This window comes from Barbatula barbatula, assembly GCF_947034865.1.
Source record: "Barbatula barbatula genome assembly, chromosome: 13".
NCBI lineage: Eukaryota > Metazoa > Chordata > Actinopteri > Cypriniformes > Nemacheilidae > Barbatula > Barbatula barbatula.
Window position 1 is genome coordinate 23,163,846 of NC_136776.1, and position 14,446 is coordinate 23,178,291.

Sequence of the window (14,446 nt, forward strand, 5' to 3'; positions counted from 1 at the left end):
TTGTTTCATGACAGGTCTCACCTTCATCCATAAAGTTGTGATGTGTTGTGCTGCTTTTGGATCTCTGAAGATTGTGACTGTGCTTCTGATCATCTGCGTCTGCAGGAAACACGGAGTAAATGAACGATAATACACACAGCCATTTCAAAATTACTTTTAAAGATTGTTTACAGGAATGAAGCAGCGGTGAAATATCATCAGATTCATTGTGTTTCGTTTCTGGTCAAGACAACAAACAGTATTTCTATGCATGCGACACTCTTGCAGCTTCGTTTCAAGTGAAACCCGCTGACGTCATTGTGTCGGGGTGGAAAGAGAAGTGGTTTTGTTCTGCTGGTGGACATGACTGTGTGCTTGTCTATTGATGTTTTGTAGGTGCATTTGTGTGTGTGTGTATACGAGAGGTGTGAAAATGGCTTTTCTTTTCCTGTCCAGCTTATATTTTCCACTCTACACAAAACTACCACTGAGAAACGTAGGCTTCTTAAAGGTATAGCTCACAAAAAATGAAAATGCCGTCATCATTTATTCGCCTTCGAGTTCAAATCTGTATAAATGTCTTTGTTCTGATGAACACAGAGAAACATTTTTGTAAGAATGCTTATAACCAAAAAGATCTCAACACCCATTGAATCACGTTATCTTATTTGGGTTCTGTTGAACACAAAAGAAGACATTTTGAAGAATGTAGGACCGCAAACAGTTCTGAGACACTTTTGACTACCATTGTATTTTTTCCTACTATGGGAGTCAATTGGGGGCAAAATCTGTCTGGTTATAAGCATTCTTCCAAATATCTTTCTGTGTGTTCATCAGAACAAAGACGTTTATACACATATGCAAAAACTTGAAGGTCAGTAAATGACATATTTTCATATTTTGGGTTAAGTATCCATTTAAATAGAAACGTCACTACTTGTAAGTGACGCCCAACACTGCATACATCTGGGGCATTTTACAAACAGCAGTGAGCATCCCTATGCCCTACTCCCTTCGAAGGGCTGAACTCCTTCCCTTGTTACCTTGACAACACCACTTGCTTTCAGTTGCTGAAAATAAACAATATATTTAATATATTTCCTGCTGAATATTGTCTAATTATGTCTTAGTTCACCTTGTACTCCACTAAGGAAATATATGATAAAGGAAACCTATAGACAAGTAGCTATTATTAGATATTAAACATACTTTCCTACAAATTAAATGACCTTATACTATAAATCATATTTATCACTGACAAAAACAGTGTGAAACACACACAAACTAAGTTATTGTAGTGACATTGAGTAAGAGTTTCCTCCTCATTGTCCACAGTGAGTCAAATATTTCATTCATTTCATTATAGCAACTTTTTTAGTTAATCAGCACAAAGATATACGAATCTGAACATCATTTTCACATTTCAATTAAGGATGCTGATTCTGCTTCATACAGCTGGTGACATATCGGTGGAGGAGGGAGCGTTTTTATTATAAACAAACTACAGATGGACAAACGGACCGGATCTCTGACAATCACTGACGTCACACGTGAACATACAGGATCGTATTTATTCATGACAACAAATGAGAACGTGCACAGGCCGTTCAATCTTACAGTTTCCGGCGAGTTCATTCTTCTAAATTGTTTTATCCTTAAATCTGGATTTATTGATTTCATTGACATTAACATTTATTCATCTTCCTTACCTTAAAGTGATAGTTGACCCAAAAAAGGAAATTCTGTCATGATTTACGGACCCTTAAGTGGTTCCAAACCTGTATAAATGTATTTGGAAGAATATCAGCAATTTGTCATTTCTGGGACATTTTTAACTATCATGCTAGGGAAAATTAAAAGGTAGTTAAAGGTCCCCAGAACTGTTTGATTTTCTAAATTCTTCAAAATATCCCATTTTGTGTTTGACAGGATTGCTGCGGCGAGGCAGCTTCGGTTCGAGCATATGCCTTTCATCCACCAAGCTATCACCGTTTCTCTCCAGAACAGCCCTTTTGAAAGTGCCTTGGCAAAACGCAGGAAGGTAGTGGACCATTTCAAGCATAGCCCTGCAAACGCAGCGGCAGGTTGCACATCATCAAAAGAAAGAGTCACTCGCACAAGAGGTGTCAACCAGATGCAACAGCACCCTGGAAATGATAAAGAAATCAAGAACCATTGAGAGACGCACTGGCCCTACATGCAAGCGACATCAACATGCCAACCGCAGCCGAACTGAAGAAGTTGGAGACAGTGCTGGAACACTGCAAGTAATTCTCATGTGTCATGTTTGTTTCTCAATCAAAATAAGGATGTGTGCGTGTGTGTGTCGTTCGAGCGTGCGTGCGTCCAGCATGCATGTCGTCTGCGCCTCATACGGGTGTGTGGGTTATGCATGCATGCATGTGTGGGTGTACATGTGAGTGTCAGTGAAAGCGTCATGAAAAAATGCTAAATTGGGGCCACAATGGGTCTTCCAAAAAATGTATAAACCCTGTCTTAAGGAAACTGTGATATTATCTGGAACATACTGTATAGCAAACACGTGGCTGCCAGAGTTAAAGACAGAACTCATTGGCCTGTATGATAGAAATCCATTTTAATAACCCACTGAAGTAAAACACACATTCATGCATATAAAATAAGTTTATAATAGTTTTTGAAATGTGTACGATCATGACAATCCTTAGAAATCTCCAATAATCACTTGATCATTTATTAAAGTGGGCAAGCCACTCCGATTATCCTAAAGAAGGACTGAATCTGAATACAAGCTTTGTCTGTAAGCTGATAGCAGTGGGGGGGAATGGGGCCCTGTTTTGAGAAAGGCCCCGGGCGCTGAGCGTTAAACAAGAAGAAATGGTTATCTTAAGAACATTTCGTCAACTCCATATGCTGGGCCGTCTCTCCCGCTCCATACGCTATTATAAAACGTGTAAAAACACATGACAACAGCGGCAGACTTCGACATGCCCGAGCCTTAGAAATATTCAGGTCCAGGAAATATTTACATGAAGATCTATAAGCGCTAGCATATCTATCATCTTCAGCATATTTCAGAAGATGAAGGAAGGTGAAATACTGAAATGAAGTAACAATTACAGCTACTGTATTTCTGAACGTATTCATCAGGCCGTTTACAAGAACACTGTAAAAATACTGTAGTAAAGAGAGTGAAGCAGGAGGAGACACATCACTGGTGGCACTTGTGCAACTGAATCTTTTCCTCTGTAAGAAACACAGATGAGAGAGAAAATGTATTAACCTTGTGAAATATTGAGTAAAGTTAAACTAAACTAAAGGTGCTTTAAGGGTTATGCACACTTATAAAATGGCATCATTGTACTTTCCTCAAACGATTCTTACAGTTTTTTGGTTTCATAGACGTTCACAGTAAAGGTGGAACAGGTTCGGACGTGATTCATCTCGTTTTGCTGTTTTAACATTATGAATCTTCTGAGTGAAAACCCTGAACCCTCCACACACGAGATCAGTTGTGTCTTTAATATTTGTGTTTCATCCGTTCTGTTTTAATATCTGGATAAAAACCCAAACAAAACCGTCACATGCGGTTTCAGACGATTCTTACCTTCTTGATTTAGAGAATCTGTGACGACACAAGAACCAGCAGAACACCAACACATGATCCACCTAAAGACACACCTGAAGATCGATCTCGAGCTGTAATAATAGAGAGACGCATCAGTGTAACTCAATCTTAACAAACATGTATGTTTAACCGTTTAAATTAGTGGATAAAATGGTGTAGAAATGTTTATAAAGCTCTTGTCAAATACTCACCGGTGACAGTCACAGTGAATCTCTTCTCAATGGATTGTGGTAAATGTCCCTCCATCACTGACACTGACTTCACTTCATCTGCATCACAAAACAGAGAGAAAAGTTGTGAAACACTGAGATTACAAGTCATTTATTAATTTATGTGGTGTTTTGATCAAAAATGTGCCTGTCCTGTAACGGTCTGTTTCATGATCAAGATTAATTGTGAACATGAATCAGAAAGCGTCTCAAAACATTTCAGTATTTAAAGGGTTTTAATTTGCATTTCTTTGAGTTTTGATTTAAAAGTGTGTTGTATAATTAATCTTCTTAAATTATCAAATTTATTTCCCCTAAAAACTGATCAAATCTATTATTAACTGCGGTTATTTACAGGGATTATTCACCAAGCGACATTGTGTATATGATGTTTATGATATCGAAGGACTTGATGTTCTCACCACTGACAGTAACGGTGTATGTCTGGTGTACGGTGTGCTTTCCGCTATTGCTGTCGACCTTTACTTCATAAAGTCCAGAAAGATCAGTTGTGATGTTTGTGATGGTGAGATCTGCAGACCACCGATCCAGCTCCAGTCTGTCTCTGAATCTCTCATCATGTGTTGAGATGATTTCAGTCTTTCTGTTGATTTCAGCTAGAGGAGAGTTTTCAAACCTCCAGCGGATCACATCGTAGTTTTGAGAATCAGGCACACCAGCATTCAGCCTCACAGAATCTCCCTCCATCACTGTCAATGGCGTCACATGATCTGTAAAACCAACCCGACCTGCAGAACAAACAGTGAAAGTTACTGAAACTCACTTTCAAAAAACACATGAAGTTTTTACGAGATGTCATGTGCGAGTCCACACTGTAAAACGTTGCTGTAGTTTTGCCAGTAACTTACTGTATATTTCATTTATAAACTAGTTTTAAACAAACTTACCTTTATCTCATGTTTTCTATCATATAACATGACTCAATATCTCGGGTGTTTATTTTGTTAAGTAAATGTATCGCAATTTAAGAAGTTTTAAATCGTTTTACTAGAAAGTAAGATAAAAATGCTTTGGAAAAACATAATCTTTTAACAGTGTTGCTGAGCTAATGCCAGTAATGAGACCGATCTCTTCTTGCTCATTTTGAATCTCAAAAAATCAACAAATTGACAACGGCACTAATAGCAAAGTAATTCAATCTACAGTAAGTTACCGGCAAACCTGCTGCAAAACTACAGCAAAGTTTTACAGTGCATAAACCTAACTGACTTTAACACATGACGCTGAAAACACAAGAACAAGATCTGAAATACTTTATCATCCAAACACTCAAAGCACATTCAGAAGATGTCAAAAAAACACTCCCATCCGTCCTGATGTTTCTCCTACAACAGTGCTAATAGCTAACATGTGTTAACACAAGATACTCACCACCCACACTGAATATCTGACTTGTGTTTTTCTCTCCAGTGATCTGTAGATAATAAGCTCCGACGCGTCGATCTCTGATGTCTATGATGGTGAGATCTCCAGTCTGATTGTTTATCTTCAGTCTGTCAATAAATCTCCCATAAGAGCCGTTAAACAATGAGATTGAACCTCTGTCCAGTTTAGCTATGAGTTCACTGCTATATCCATAACTCCACTCGATCACATCATCACTATGAATTACAGTATTAGTGTGAAACGTGATAGAGAATCCTATATTCACGTTCACTGACTCTGTCACAGCACCTACAGAAGAAAAGCGAGAGATTAAATGTATTGATACAAGTATGTCGGCAGACGCGTCGCACCCGTGGGGGATGTTTTAGATTAGATTCAACTTTATTGTCATTACACATAAGTACAGTGAAACGAAATGTAGTTTAGGTCTAACCAGAAGTGACATTAGCAAGTGCAGGATATACAGTGAATAAATACAGTTGTGGGTATTTTAAATACAGTTGTGGGTGTTTTAAATACAGATGTGGGTGTTTTAAATACAGTTGTGGGTGTTTTAAATACAGATGTGGGTGTTTTAAATACAGATGTGGGTGTTTTAAATACAGATGTGGGTGTTTTAAATACAGATGTGGGTGTTTTAAATACAGTTGTGGGTGTTTTAAATACAGATGTGGGTGTTTTAAATACAGATGTGGGTGTTTTAAATACAGATGTGGGTGTTTTAAATACAGTTGTGGGTGTTTTAAATACAGATGTGGGTGTTTTAAATACAGTTGTGGGTGTTTTAAATACAGATGTGGGTGTTTTAAATACAAATGTGGGTGTTTTAAATACAGATGTGGGTGTTTTAAATACAGATGTGGGTGTTTTAAATACAGATGTGGGTGTTTTAAATACAAATGTGGGTGTTTTAAATACAGTTGTGGGTGTTTTAAATACAGTTGTGGGTGTTTTAAATACAGTTGTGGGTGTTTTAAATACAGATGTGGGTGTTTTAAATACAGTTGTGGGTGTTTTAAATACAGATGTGGGTGTTTTAAATAAAGTTGTGGGTGTTTTAAATACAGATGTGGGTGTTTTAAATACAGTTGTGGGTGTTTTAAATACAGATGTGGGTGTTTTAAATACAGTTGTGGGTGTTTTAAATACAGTTGTGGGTGTTTTAAATACAGATGTGGGTGTTTTAAATACAGTTGTGGGTGTTTTAAATACAGTTGTGGGTGTTTTAAATACAGATGTGGGTGTTTTAAATACAGATGTGGGTGTTTTAAATACAGTTGTGGGTGTTTTAAATACAGATGTGGGTGTTTTAAATACAGTTGTGGGTGTTTTAAATACAGATGTGGGTGTTTTAAATACAGATGTGGGTGTTTTAAATACAGATGTGGGTGTTTTAAATACAGATGTGGGTGTTTTAAATACAGTTGTGGGTGTTTTAAATACAGATGTGGGTGTTTTAAATACAGTTGTGGGTGTTTTAAATACAGATGTGGGTGTTTTAAATACAGTTGTGGGTGTTTTAAATACAGATGTGGGTGTTTTAACAGTTTTGCACAAACATGTCACCGGCTTGATGATGTGTGACCGACTGATGATTGGCTGTTCTGCCTTAAGTCCCGCCTCTCTTGTGTCGGTTAGCTCGTGCGGAGGAACTTATGGTTATTATGATCCATCTCCCTTTTCCAGGTACTTTGAATGAGTGTTTATGCTTTCGAGGTTTTTAAATAAGCTTGATATGTGTTTGGGAAGATGTTCTGTTATTGTTTTGTTGACCTTTTGAGTGTTTTCGTTTTTATATTTCGTTTTTTAGACTAATGCTATGTAATTTAACCGCAGTCATTTTAAGCCAAATTGGGCGTCAACATTGAACAAATTGCAACAGAAGCAAACTCGACTGATTTTGTATCCTCAATATGTCCTGATCAAGGGTAAAAAGATCCGGAAGGATTATTAAAGTATTTGTGATTCTTTAGCAAGTCCTGTTGTGTATTTTCACCTCAGAGTTTTGACTTATTTTTGTGTGTTCCGAGTGTGTGTTTTTTTTTAAAGTATCACTCATTTAAATGGGAAGGTTTTTATATCTTGTATGTTATATATTTTGTACCCCTCTGTCATTGTATCCATAGTTTTTATTGATAATAAATAAATCGCATCCATCCCCCTCCCTTTTGAAAAGCTTGCTACGGTACAAAGATTCAACAGAGATTGATTTTTCTTGACTAGTCAATTTCTGCTGGAATCTACATCAAATATCACATTAAATGTTAAGTTAGTTAAAGCGTATGCCAATGCTAACAACCTTACGAAGTGTTATACCTATAATAATGTTGATAAATGAACTCACCGTTGATAACTAAAATGATAAAGAGTGAAGCGATTGTCTTCATGTTGTTGTTGTTGTTGTTGTTTGAGTGAAAAAATATGATCAGAGGTTAGTCAAGTGTCTCATCCAACACGTCCATAAACCAAAAATGTCTGTCTGCGGTGTGCAAGAAAGGGGCGTATAACTGGTGAGGGGCGTAACTCGTCATGGGCGTAACCCCTTTCATTCATCAAATAGAACCACGCGAGATGTCAAAACGAGATGTTGTCGGCAAGATGGCCGCTCGCAGAGCCTTTCAAACAAATTTGCGTCCCAATTCGGCTAATTTTAATAGAATACTTTTTTAACGGTAGAGCAAAAGAGTTTGCCCACACTGGGACATCTTGATATATATTTTTGTAAAACAAGCAGAGGTTAAGCCTATTAAAATGAATAACAAAACCTTTAAATAGTTTACGTATCTGTTTATTTTATTATTTAAAGTTTATATACATTGTTCAATGCGTGTATAATGTGCATATAGCAAAATGTATATTGTCTTTTTTTGTATCAGAATATATAGTTTGCACTGTTTGCCTGCACCACATACTGTCACTTGCAATATAAGGTTGGTAAGTCTGATCGTCCATCAGCTCTACACAGTAGGACTTTTGGGTAAGCATATCATGCTTATCAATTCCCATTTACGAATTTAAGAGATGTTCTACACATATTATTTTTCATACCAGACCCTTTCTATAAATTCATTAAAAAATCCCTTTAGTAACATCTTTCTCTAGCTTAAACTGTAGTCATGCCTGTAAACATGTCTTTGCAAACTGCATTTAGTGTTATTTCAAGTCACTTTGCATAAAGAAAATGTATAAATATATCCGAATCTATTTATCATATAATACATTTTTTCAAATAATGTATTTGTGTGAGTAGTATGGACCTATTGTGCTTTCACACTGGCAGTGTTTTTTTGTAGATGTTTATGTACCGCAGATACAATACAAATCGCAAATGTGTGATTTTTTCAAGATCAAAGCCTTTTAACTCTTAAATCACTTTTTTTATCAATGCACTTATGTAACATTTGTGACCCTGGAACACAAAACCAGTCTTAAGTAGCACAAGAACATTTGTAGTAATAGTTCATTGTATGGGTCAAAATGATTTCTTTTTCTTTTATGCCCAAAATCTGTTGGATATTAAGTAAAGATCATGTTCCAGGAGGATATTTTGTAAATTTCCTACCGTAAATATACCAAGACTTTATTTTTGTGACTGGATGCATCAAAATCGCGAAACACGTCTACAAACTTTGCTCGCTGCTGCCAGCTCTTTGGGAAGTTCCCACTCAAGTTTGGTATCTATGTAAAGAATTAAAACAAACCTGTTTTTTTATTATAGATTGTTCGATTTTTTTGCACGCTCAGATCCCAGATTTTTAAACAGTTGTATCTCGGCCAAATATCATCTTTCAGATCGTGTTTAATCTCATTTTCGAAAAATTGACCATTAAGGTTTTGTTGGCCAGGGTCACATTTAATACTTGTTGTTCACATGACCTGTTAAAATATGCATCCATTGTGTAAAAGCTGTAAGAGGAACCACATCACTGCTGCTGAACGTCTTCATTCCTTAAAGGTACCAACTCAGTCGTTCTGTTGGTATCTGTTGGAAACAAGGCTGTCCAATAAAATAAAAAGTCGATCAGAGAATACAAACCAATAAATCATCTTTAAATTAAGTATGCCTTTTCTAATAATATCTGCAATTGACATCATCAAGTAATAAATCTTTAGTTAATGTTTCATAAACTAAAGGCTATTTGGTATTAAAAGTAAAGTGTGTCATTGATTTTTGGGCAACAAATTGGCCGAATGTAACCCATCTGTTTGAATAGTCACAGAAAGTCCCAGTTCAAAACTAAAGCCATTGGATGAGCCACTGTTGCAATGTCTGGTGGTTCATATCATGCAGATGTTGTTTTATTGTAAGATTTGTGTTACATATTGTTTTTGTATCTCAGTATCAGTCTTAAAAGAAACAGATTCTTCCTCATTCACTAAAATAGTTTTAAGTGTTCCTGCAATACACAAACTCAAACCCATCGTTTGCTCCACATCTGTCAAATATATATATTTATTTTATTATGATTTGATGATCAATTATCAACATCTCTACATAAACATAAGGTCTCAGATTGTCTCTCAAAATACTTGCAAGTATCTTTCTTATAGATATGTAATGCTATTACTCTTTTTGGACAAGTGAAATGCTTTAAGAAATGAATGAGGTACTCACCCGTGACAGTCAGTCTGAATCTCTTGTACGAGGTTTCTTTACTGCTGATGATTTTTAGTTGATAAACTCCAGAGTCTGTAGTTCTGGTGTCTCTGATGGTCATAGATCCTGACACAGGACTTTGTGTCAGTCTGTCAGAGAATCTCTCATCAAAAACATTACATGTTGTGCTCGGGATTTCAGCTATGAGAGTCCTCTGAAGTCCAAACGACCACTTAATCACATCATCATCATGTTTCACAGTAAAATCAGTGAGCAGAGTGACCGGATCTCCTTCCATCACTGATATCAGTCCATCACAGAACAAATATAACAACAAAGAGCAAAAACAAAGTAATGAGTGTCTTCTGAAAACCTGAACCCTTCACACACATGCAAACAACACAAGATCCGGTCTGTCTGTAATATTTGTGTTTCTTAGATGTCTCTTTATAACGCCGTTTAAATATCTGAATTAAAACCCACACATTTTTGCACCTTACATTTAACCTCTACTGTATAAGAATAAAGATTCTTACCCTCTATTGTTCTTGCTTTAGGGAAACATAGACGAAAGTACAAAACAGCAGCGGCGGCAGCAGCAATGAGCAGCAAGACAGTGACACATATTCCTGCTACAGCACCCGAAGACAGACCCAATGCTGTAACAAAAGACATTTCAATCATCTTGCAATTGATATGTACAGTACATGTCATTTAATACAATTTAATACAACAGCTGAACTACTCCTGTGATTCCAGAGATATGTCAACAATAAAACTACTGTTATCTGCATTTTAAATGGCCCACGTTAACGTTATTGTGCAGATGAATTACCACTGTAAAAGATATTGATAAATACAGACACAAGTCTAGCTACATATTTGAGTACAAGGGTTTTATGTAAGGTTAAGCCTTTTTTTCAAGGAAAAACTTATACATAACAAAATGTATAATTTATCATACTATGACTTAAGTTAAAATTAAAAGAACCTGTCACTGGATAAAGTCACTAGAGAAAGCTGCTCTAGAATTTATTTTCATTTGACCAAACGTCATGTGAATATTTCTAAAGTATTTAAGAGAAAACTGCATAAATTATATTCACAATTATTGCTCATTAAGTTTCACAAATTCTCTGCACATTCCTCATTTCTTGTAATGACATTTGTTTAATTTTTACATTTACATTTTTACATTTATTCATTTGGCAGACGCTTTTATCCAAAGCGACTTACAAGTAGTTTTATACAGTGACATATTACTGCAGAGCAATCAGGGGTAAGGTGCCTTGCTCAAGGGCCCTTCAGTCATGACCTGCTGGCACTGAGATTAGAACCAGCAACCTTCTGATCACAAGCCCAACACTCTAACCATTAGCCCACAGCTGACCACTTTTTCCACTAAATAGAATTGAATTATTCCTTCATATGTACTAGTGCTGATTTAGACTTTGCAAACACATGAGTTACTCACCACCGACAGTCACAATGAATCTTCTTTGAATGGATCGTCTTCGGTTGATAATCTTTAGTTCATAAAGTCCAGAAAGATCAGTTTTGATTTTAGTGATGCTGAGAGATCCAGTCTGATCATCCAGCTGCAGTCTGTCTCTGAATCTCCCTTCCAGAACATCATCATATACTGACGTCCCGTTGCCATCTTTGTTGCTTTCAGCTATACTAGTGTCTGAAGTTCCAAACCTCCACTCAAGCTTATCATCTGTCTGTATGCGAGTAAGATTAGTGTGTAGTGTGAGAGAATCTCCCTCCATCACTGACACGGACTTCACTTTACCTGCATCACCAAACACACAAGAAAAGTCAAAAGAAATTGGAGTTATTCACAATGATCATGTGTATATGATGTATATTATATTGAAGGACTTGATGTACTCACCACTGACAGTTACTGTGTATGACCGGTGTATGGTGTGTGTTCTGCTGATGATATCGACTTCATAAAGTCCAGAGTGTTTGATTCTAATGTGTGTGATGGTCAGAGATCCGGTCAGATGCAGCTCCAGTCTGTCTGTGAATCTTCCATCAGAAACATCATATTTAGGGAAGACAGAAGTGTTTCTGTTGAGTTCAGCTAGAAAAGAGCTTCCACGTTGAAACCTCCATCGCATCACATCAAATTTCTTGATATCTGGAACTTCAGCGAGTAGAGTAACAGAATCTCCCTCCATCACTGGCACGGACTTCACTTCACCTGCATCACCAAACACACCTGCAGAAACATTCAATAAACTAATTTATTAAAGCCACTTTACGACTTACGACAAAGATTTGATGCGTAACGATACAACAACATGCGTAGAAGCGAATGTGTTGATAAACTCAATAAAAACTGATGAAAGTGACACCAGGAGAGACTGAAGAACAGACAGTTTTTACATGCAGTATTAAAATCAGGTGATCTAGACGGCCTAAACAGTCTAAAATGTATAAAAGCCAAACATTCAAAGAGCATGCGTTATACACTGAAGAAAAAAGCATTTGATCCCCTGCTGATTTTGTATGTTTGCCCACTGACAAAGAAATGATCAGTCTGTCATTCTAGTGGTAGGTTTAATTCAACAGCGAGAAATAGAAAAGCAACCAAAAAATCCAGAAAAATGCATTTGAAATGTTTTACGTACTAATTTGCATTTTATTAAGTTAAATAAGTATTTCACCGCTTTGCAAAACATGACTTAGTACTTGGTGGCAAATCCCTTGTTGGCAATTACAGAGGTTTGATGTTTCCTGTAGTTTGCACACATCTCAGGAGGGATTTTGTCCCACTCCTCTTGGTAGATCCTCTCCAAGTCATTCAGGTTTTTAGGCTGATGTTTGGCAGGTCGAACTTTCATTTACATTTACATTTAGTCATTTAGCAGACGCTTTTATCCAAAGCGACTTAAAAAGAGATCGGGGAGCAATAAGCCATATGTCACACAAAGAGCAATAATACAATAGGTCCTAAAACAAAGTTAGATCCCTCCACAGATTTTCTCTGGGATTACGGTCTGGAGACTGGCTAGGCCTCTCCAGGACCTTAATGTGCTCATCCTGAGCCACTCCTTTGTTGCCTTGGCCATGTGTTTAGACAGTTGTTTTGTGTTTCTTCCATCCTTGGGCAGCTCTTTGGTCTTGGCCATGGTGGAGAGTCCAGAACCTGATTGATTGATTGCTTCTGCTTTAAGAAACTGCCTCTAATCTCAGTTTTTTACCTGTATAAGAGACACTTCACTTTTTTTAAATACATTGTCCTGGATTTATTTCCTTGATATTCTGTCTCTCGCTGTTAAATTAAACCTACCATTAGAATTATAGACTGATTATTTCATTGTCAGTGGGCAAACATACAAAATCAGCAGGGGATCAAACACCTTTTTCCTCAATGTGTATATACTAATGATACACAGCAGTTACGATTTACGAAAGTAAAGCAAAATACCTGAATGACCTGCTGCAACTAAGCTGAAGAGCCATTAGATTTGCAGATTCGGAGAAAAGAATGGATATGTAGAAAAATTATTTTTGTGGTTATTATATTAAAACACATGCAAATGTGCAATATAAAATCTGATTTCACACACAATTCTTATTTACACTGCTGATTGTTTAACGTCAGGCTGATTCTTATTTGTATTAATATCAAGTAAACATTGAGATACTCACTGACACTGAATGTCTTTGATGTAACCGTCTTTCCAGTGATCTCCAGTTGATAATCTCCACCGTGGTCCGATCTGACATCTATGATGGTGAGATCTCCAGTCTGATTATTCAGCTCCAGTCTGTCAGTAAATCTGCCATTTGATACTAAAATACTATTGGCCTCTCTGTTAAGTTTTGCTATGAGAACGAGTTGAGCTCCATATCTCCACTCAATCAAATCCTCTGTCTGTATATTATTGTGTAACGTGAAAGAATCTCCCTCCATCACTGACACTATTTCATCTGTCACAGCACCTTCAGTCAAACATCAAAAACATTTCCATTATTCACCATTAAGACTACAGTAATGCGCATGCGCACTTCTGTTAAAGTGAAAGCGAAAGTGTTGAGAAATGTTGCTAAATAAACCTACCGTTGATGAATAAAGAGATGATAAAGAATAAAGAGATGATAAAGAGTAAAGAGACTGTCTTCATGTTGCTGTTGTTGTTGTTGTTGTTCTTAAAAGATGATCAGTAAAGTTATTCAAGAGTTTGTGATTGTATGACACGCGCCCACTGACTGAAACCATAACGACGACAAACATACTTAACAAAAACTCAAACTATACAGATAGATACACCGATTTAGCGATTACGTTTCAATGCTAATGTTCGTTGTGTATCCACTGACGGTAAAAACCATTGCGATCGCTTTCAGGAAGAGTAAACAGACGGTCAAAATGGCGGAGTTTGTTTTCGGTCTCTACACGGACGGACTTCACAGCGACACCTGCTGACAAATATCAAAACTACACACATCGGTGTTTTGAGATCTGGGGCCCGTTGCACAAAAGTAGATTTAAGAGACTCAGGATAAATGACTGAGCTGAATGAAGCCAAAATAAGCGCATTCAGGTGGTTGCACAAAGCCCATGTCAGGATGAGCAGACGCGGATTCATCAAGCCAGGTGACACCAATCCTGGATCGGTGCGCTCACGG

At 37.0% G+C, this 14,446-nt stretch overlaps 2 protein-coding genes across 2 annotated transcripts; both read right to left on the bottom strand.

The window, feature by feature from the left end:
• Positions 1 to 1,538: 1,538 nt before the first annotated feature.
• Positions 1,539 to 7,727, bottom strand: LOC306902507 (uncharacterized protein). The gene is made up of 6 exons (XM_079471120.1): positions 7,547 to 7,727; positions 5,188 to 5,490; positions 4,218 to 4,544; positions 3,778 to 3,855; positions 3,566 to 3,657; positions 1,539 to 3,204 (listed from the first exon to the last, which is right to left on the bottom strand). The coding sequence occupies exons 1-5, from the start codon at positions 7,587 to 7,589 to the stop codon at positions 3,575 to 3,577; spliced, it is 834 nt and encodes a 277-aa protein (XP_079327246.1). The 5' UTR covers positions 7,590 to 7,727; the 3' UTR covers positions 1,539 to 3,204; positions 3,566 to 3,574.
• Positions 7,728 to 7,972: 245 nt separating this feature from the next.
• On the bottom strand, positions 7,973 to 14,226 carry LOC306902474 (uncharacterized protein). Its single transcript, XM_079471071.1, has 7 exons — positions 13,878 to 14,226; positions 13,466 to 13,759; positions 11,697 to 12,029; positions 11,274 to 11,594; positions 10,336 to 10,458; positions 9,818 to 10,099; positions 7,973 to 9,199 (listed from the first exon to the last, which is right to left on the bottom strand). The coding sequence occupies exons 1-7, from the start codon at positions 13,939 to 13,941 to the stop codon at positions 9,126 to 9,128; spliced, it is 1,491 nt and encodes a 496-aa protein (XP_079327197.1). The 5' UTR covers positions 13,942 to 14,226; the 3' UTR covers positions 7,973 to 9,125.
• Between the last annotated feature and the right edge of the window lie 220 nt (positions 14,227 to 14,446).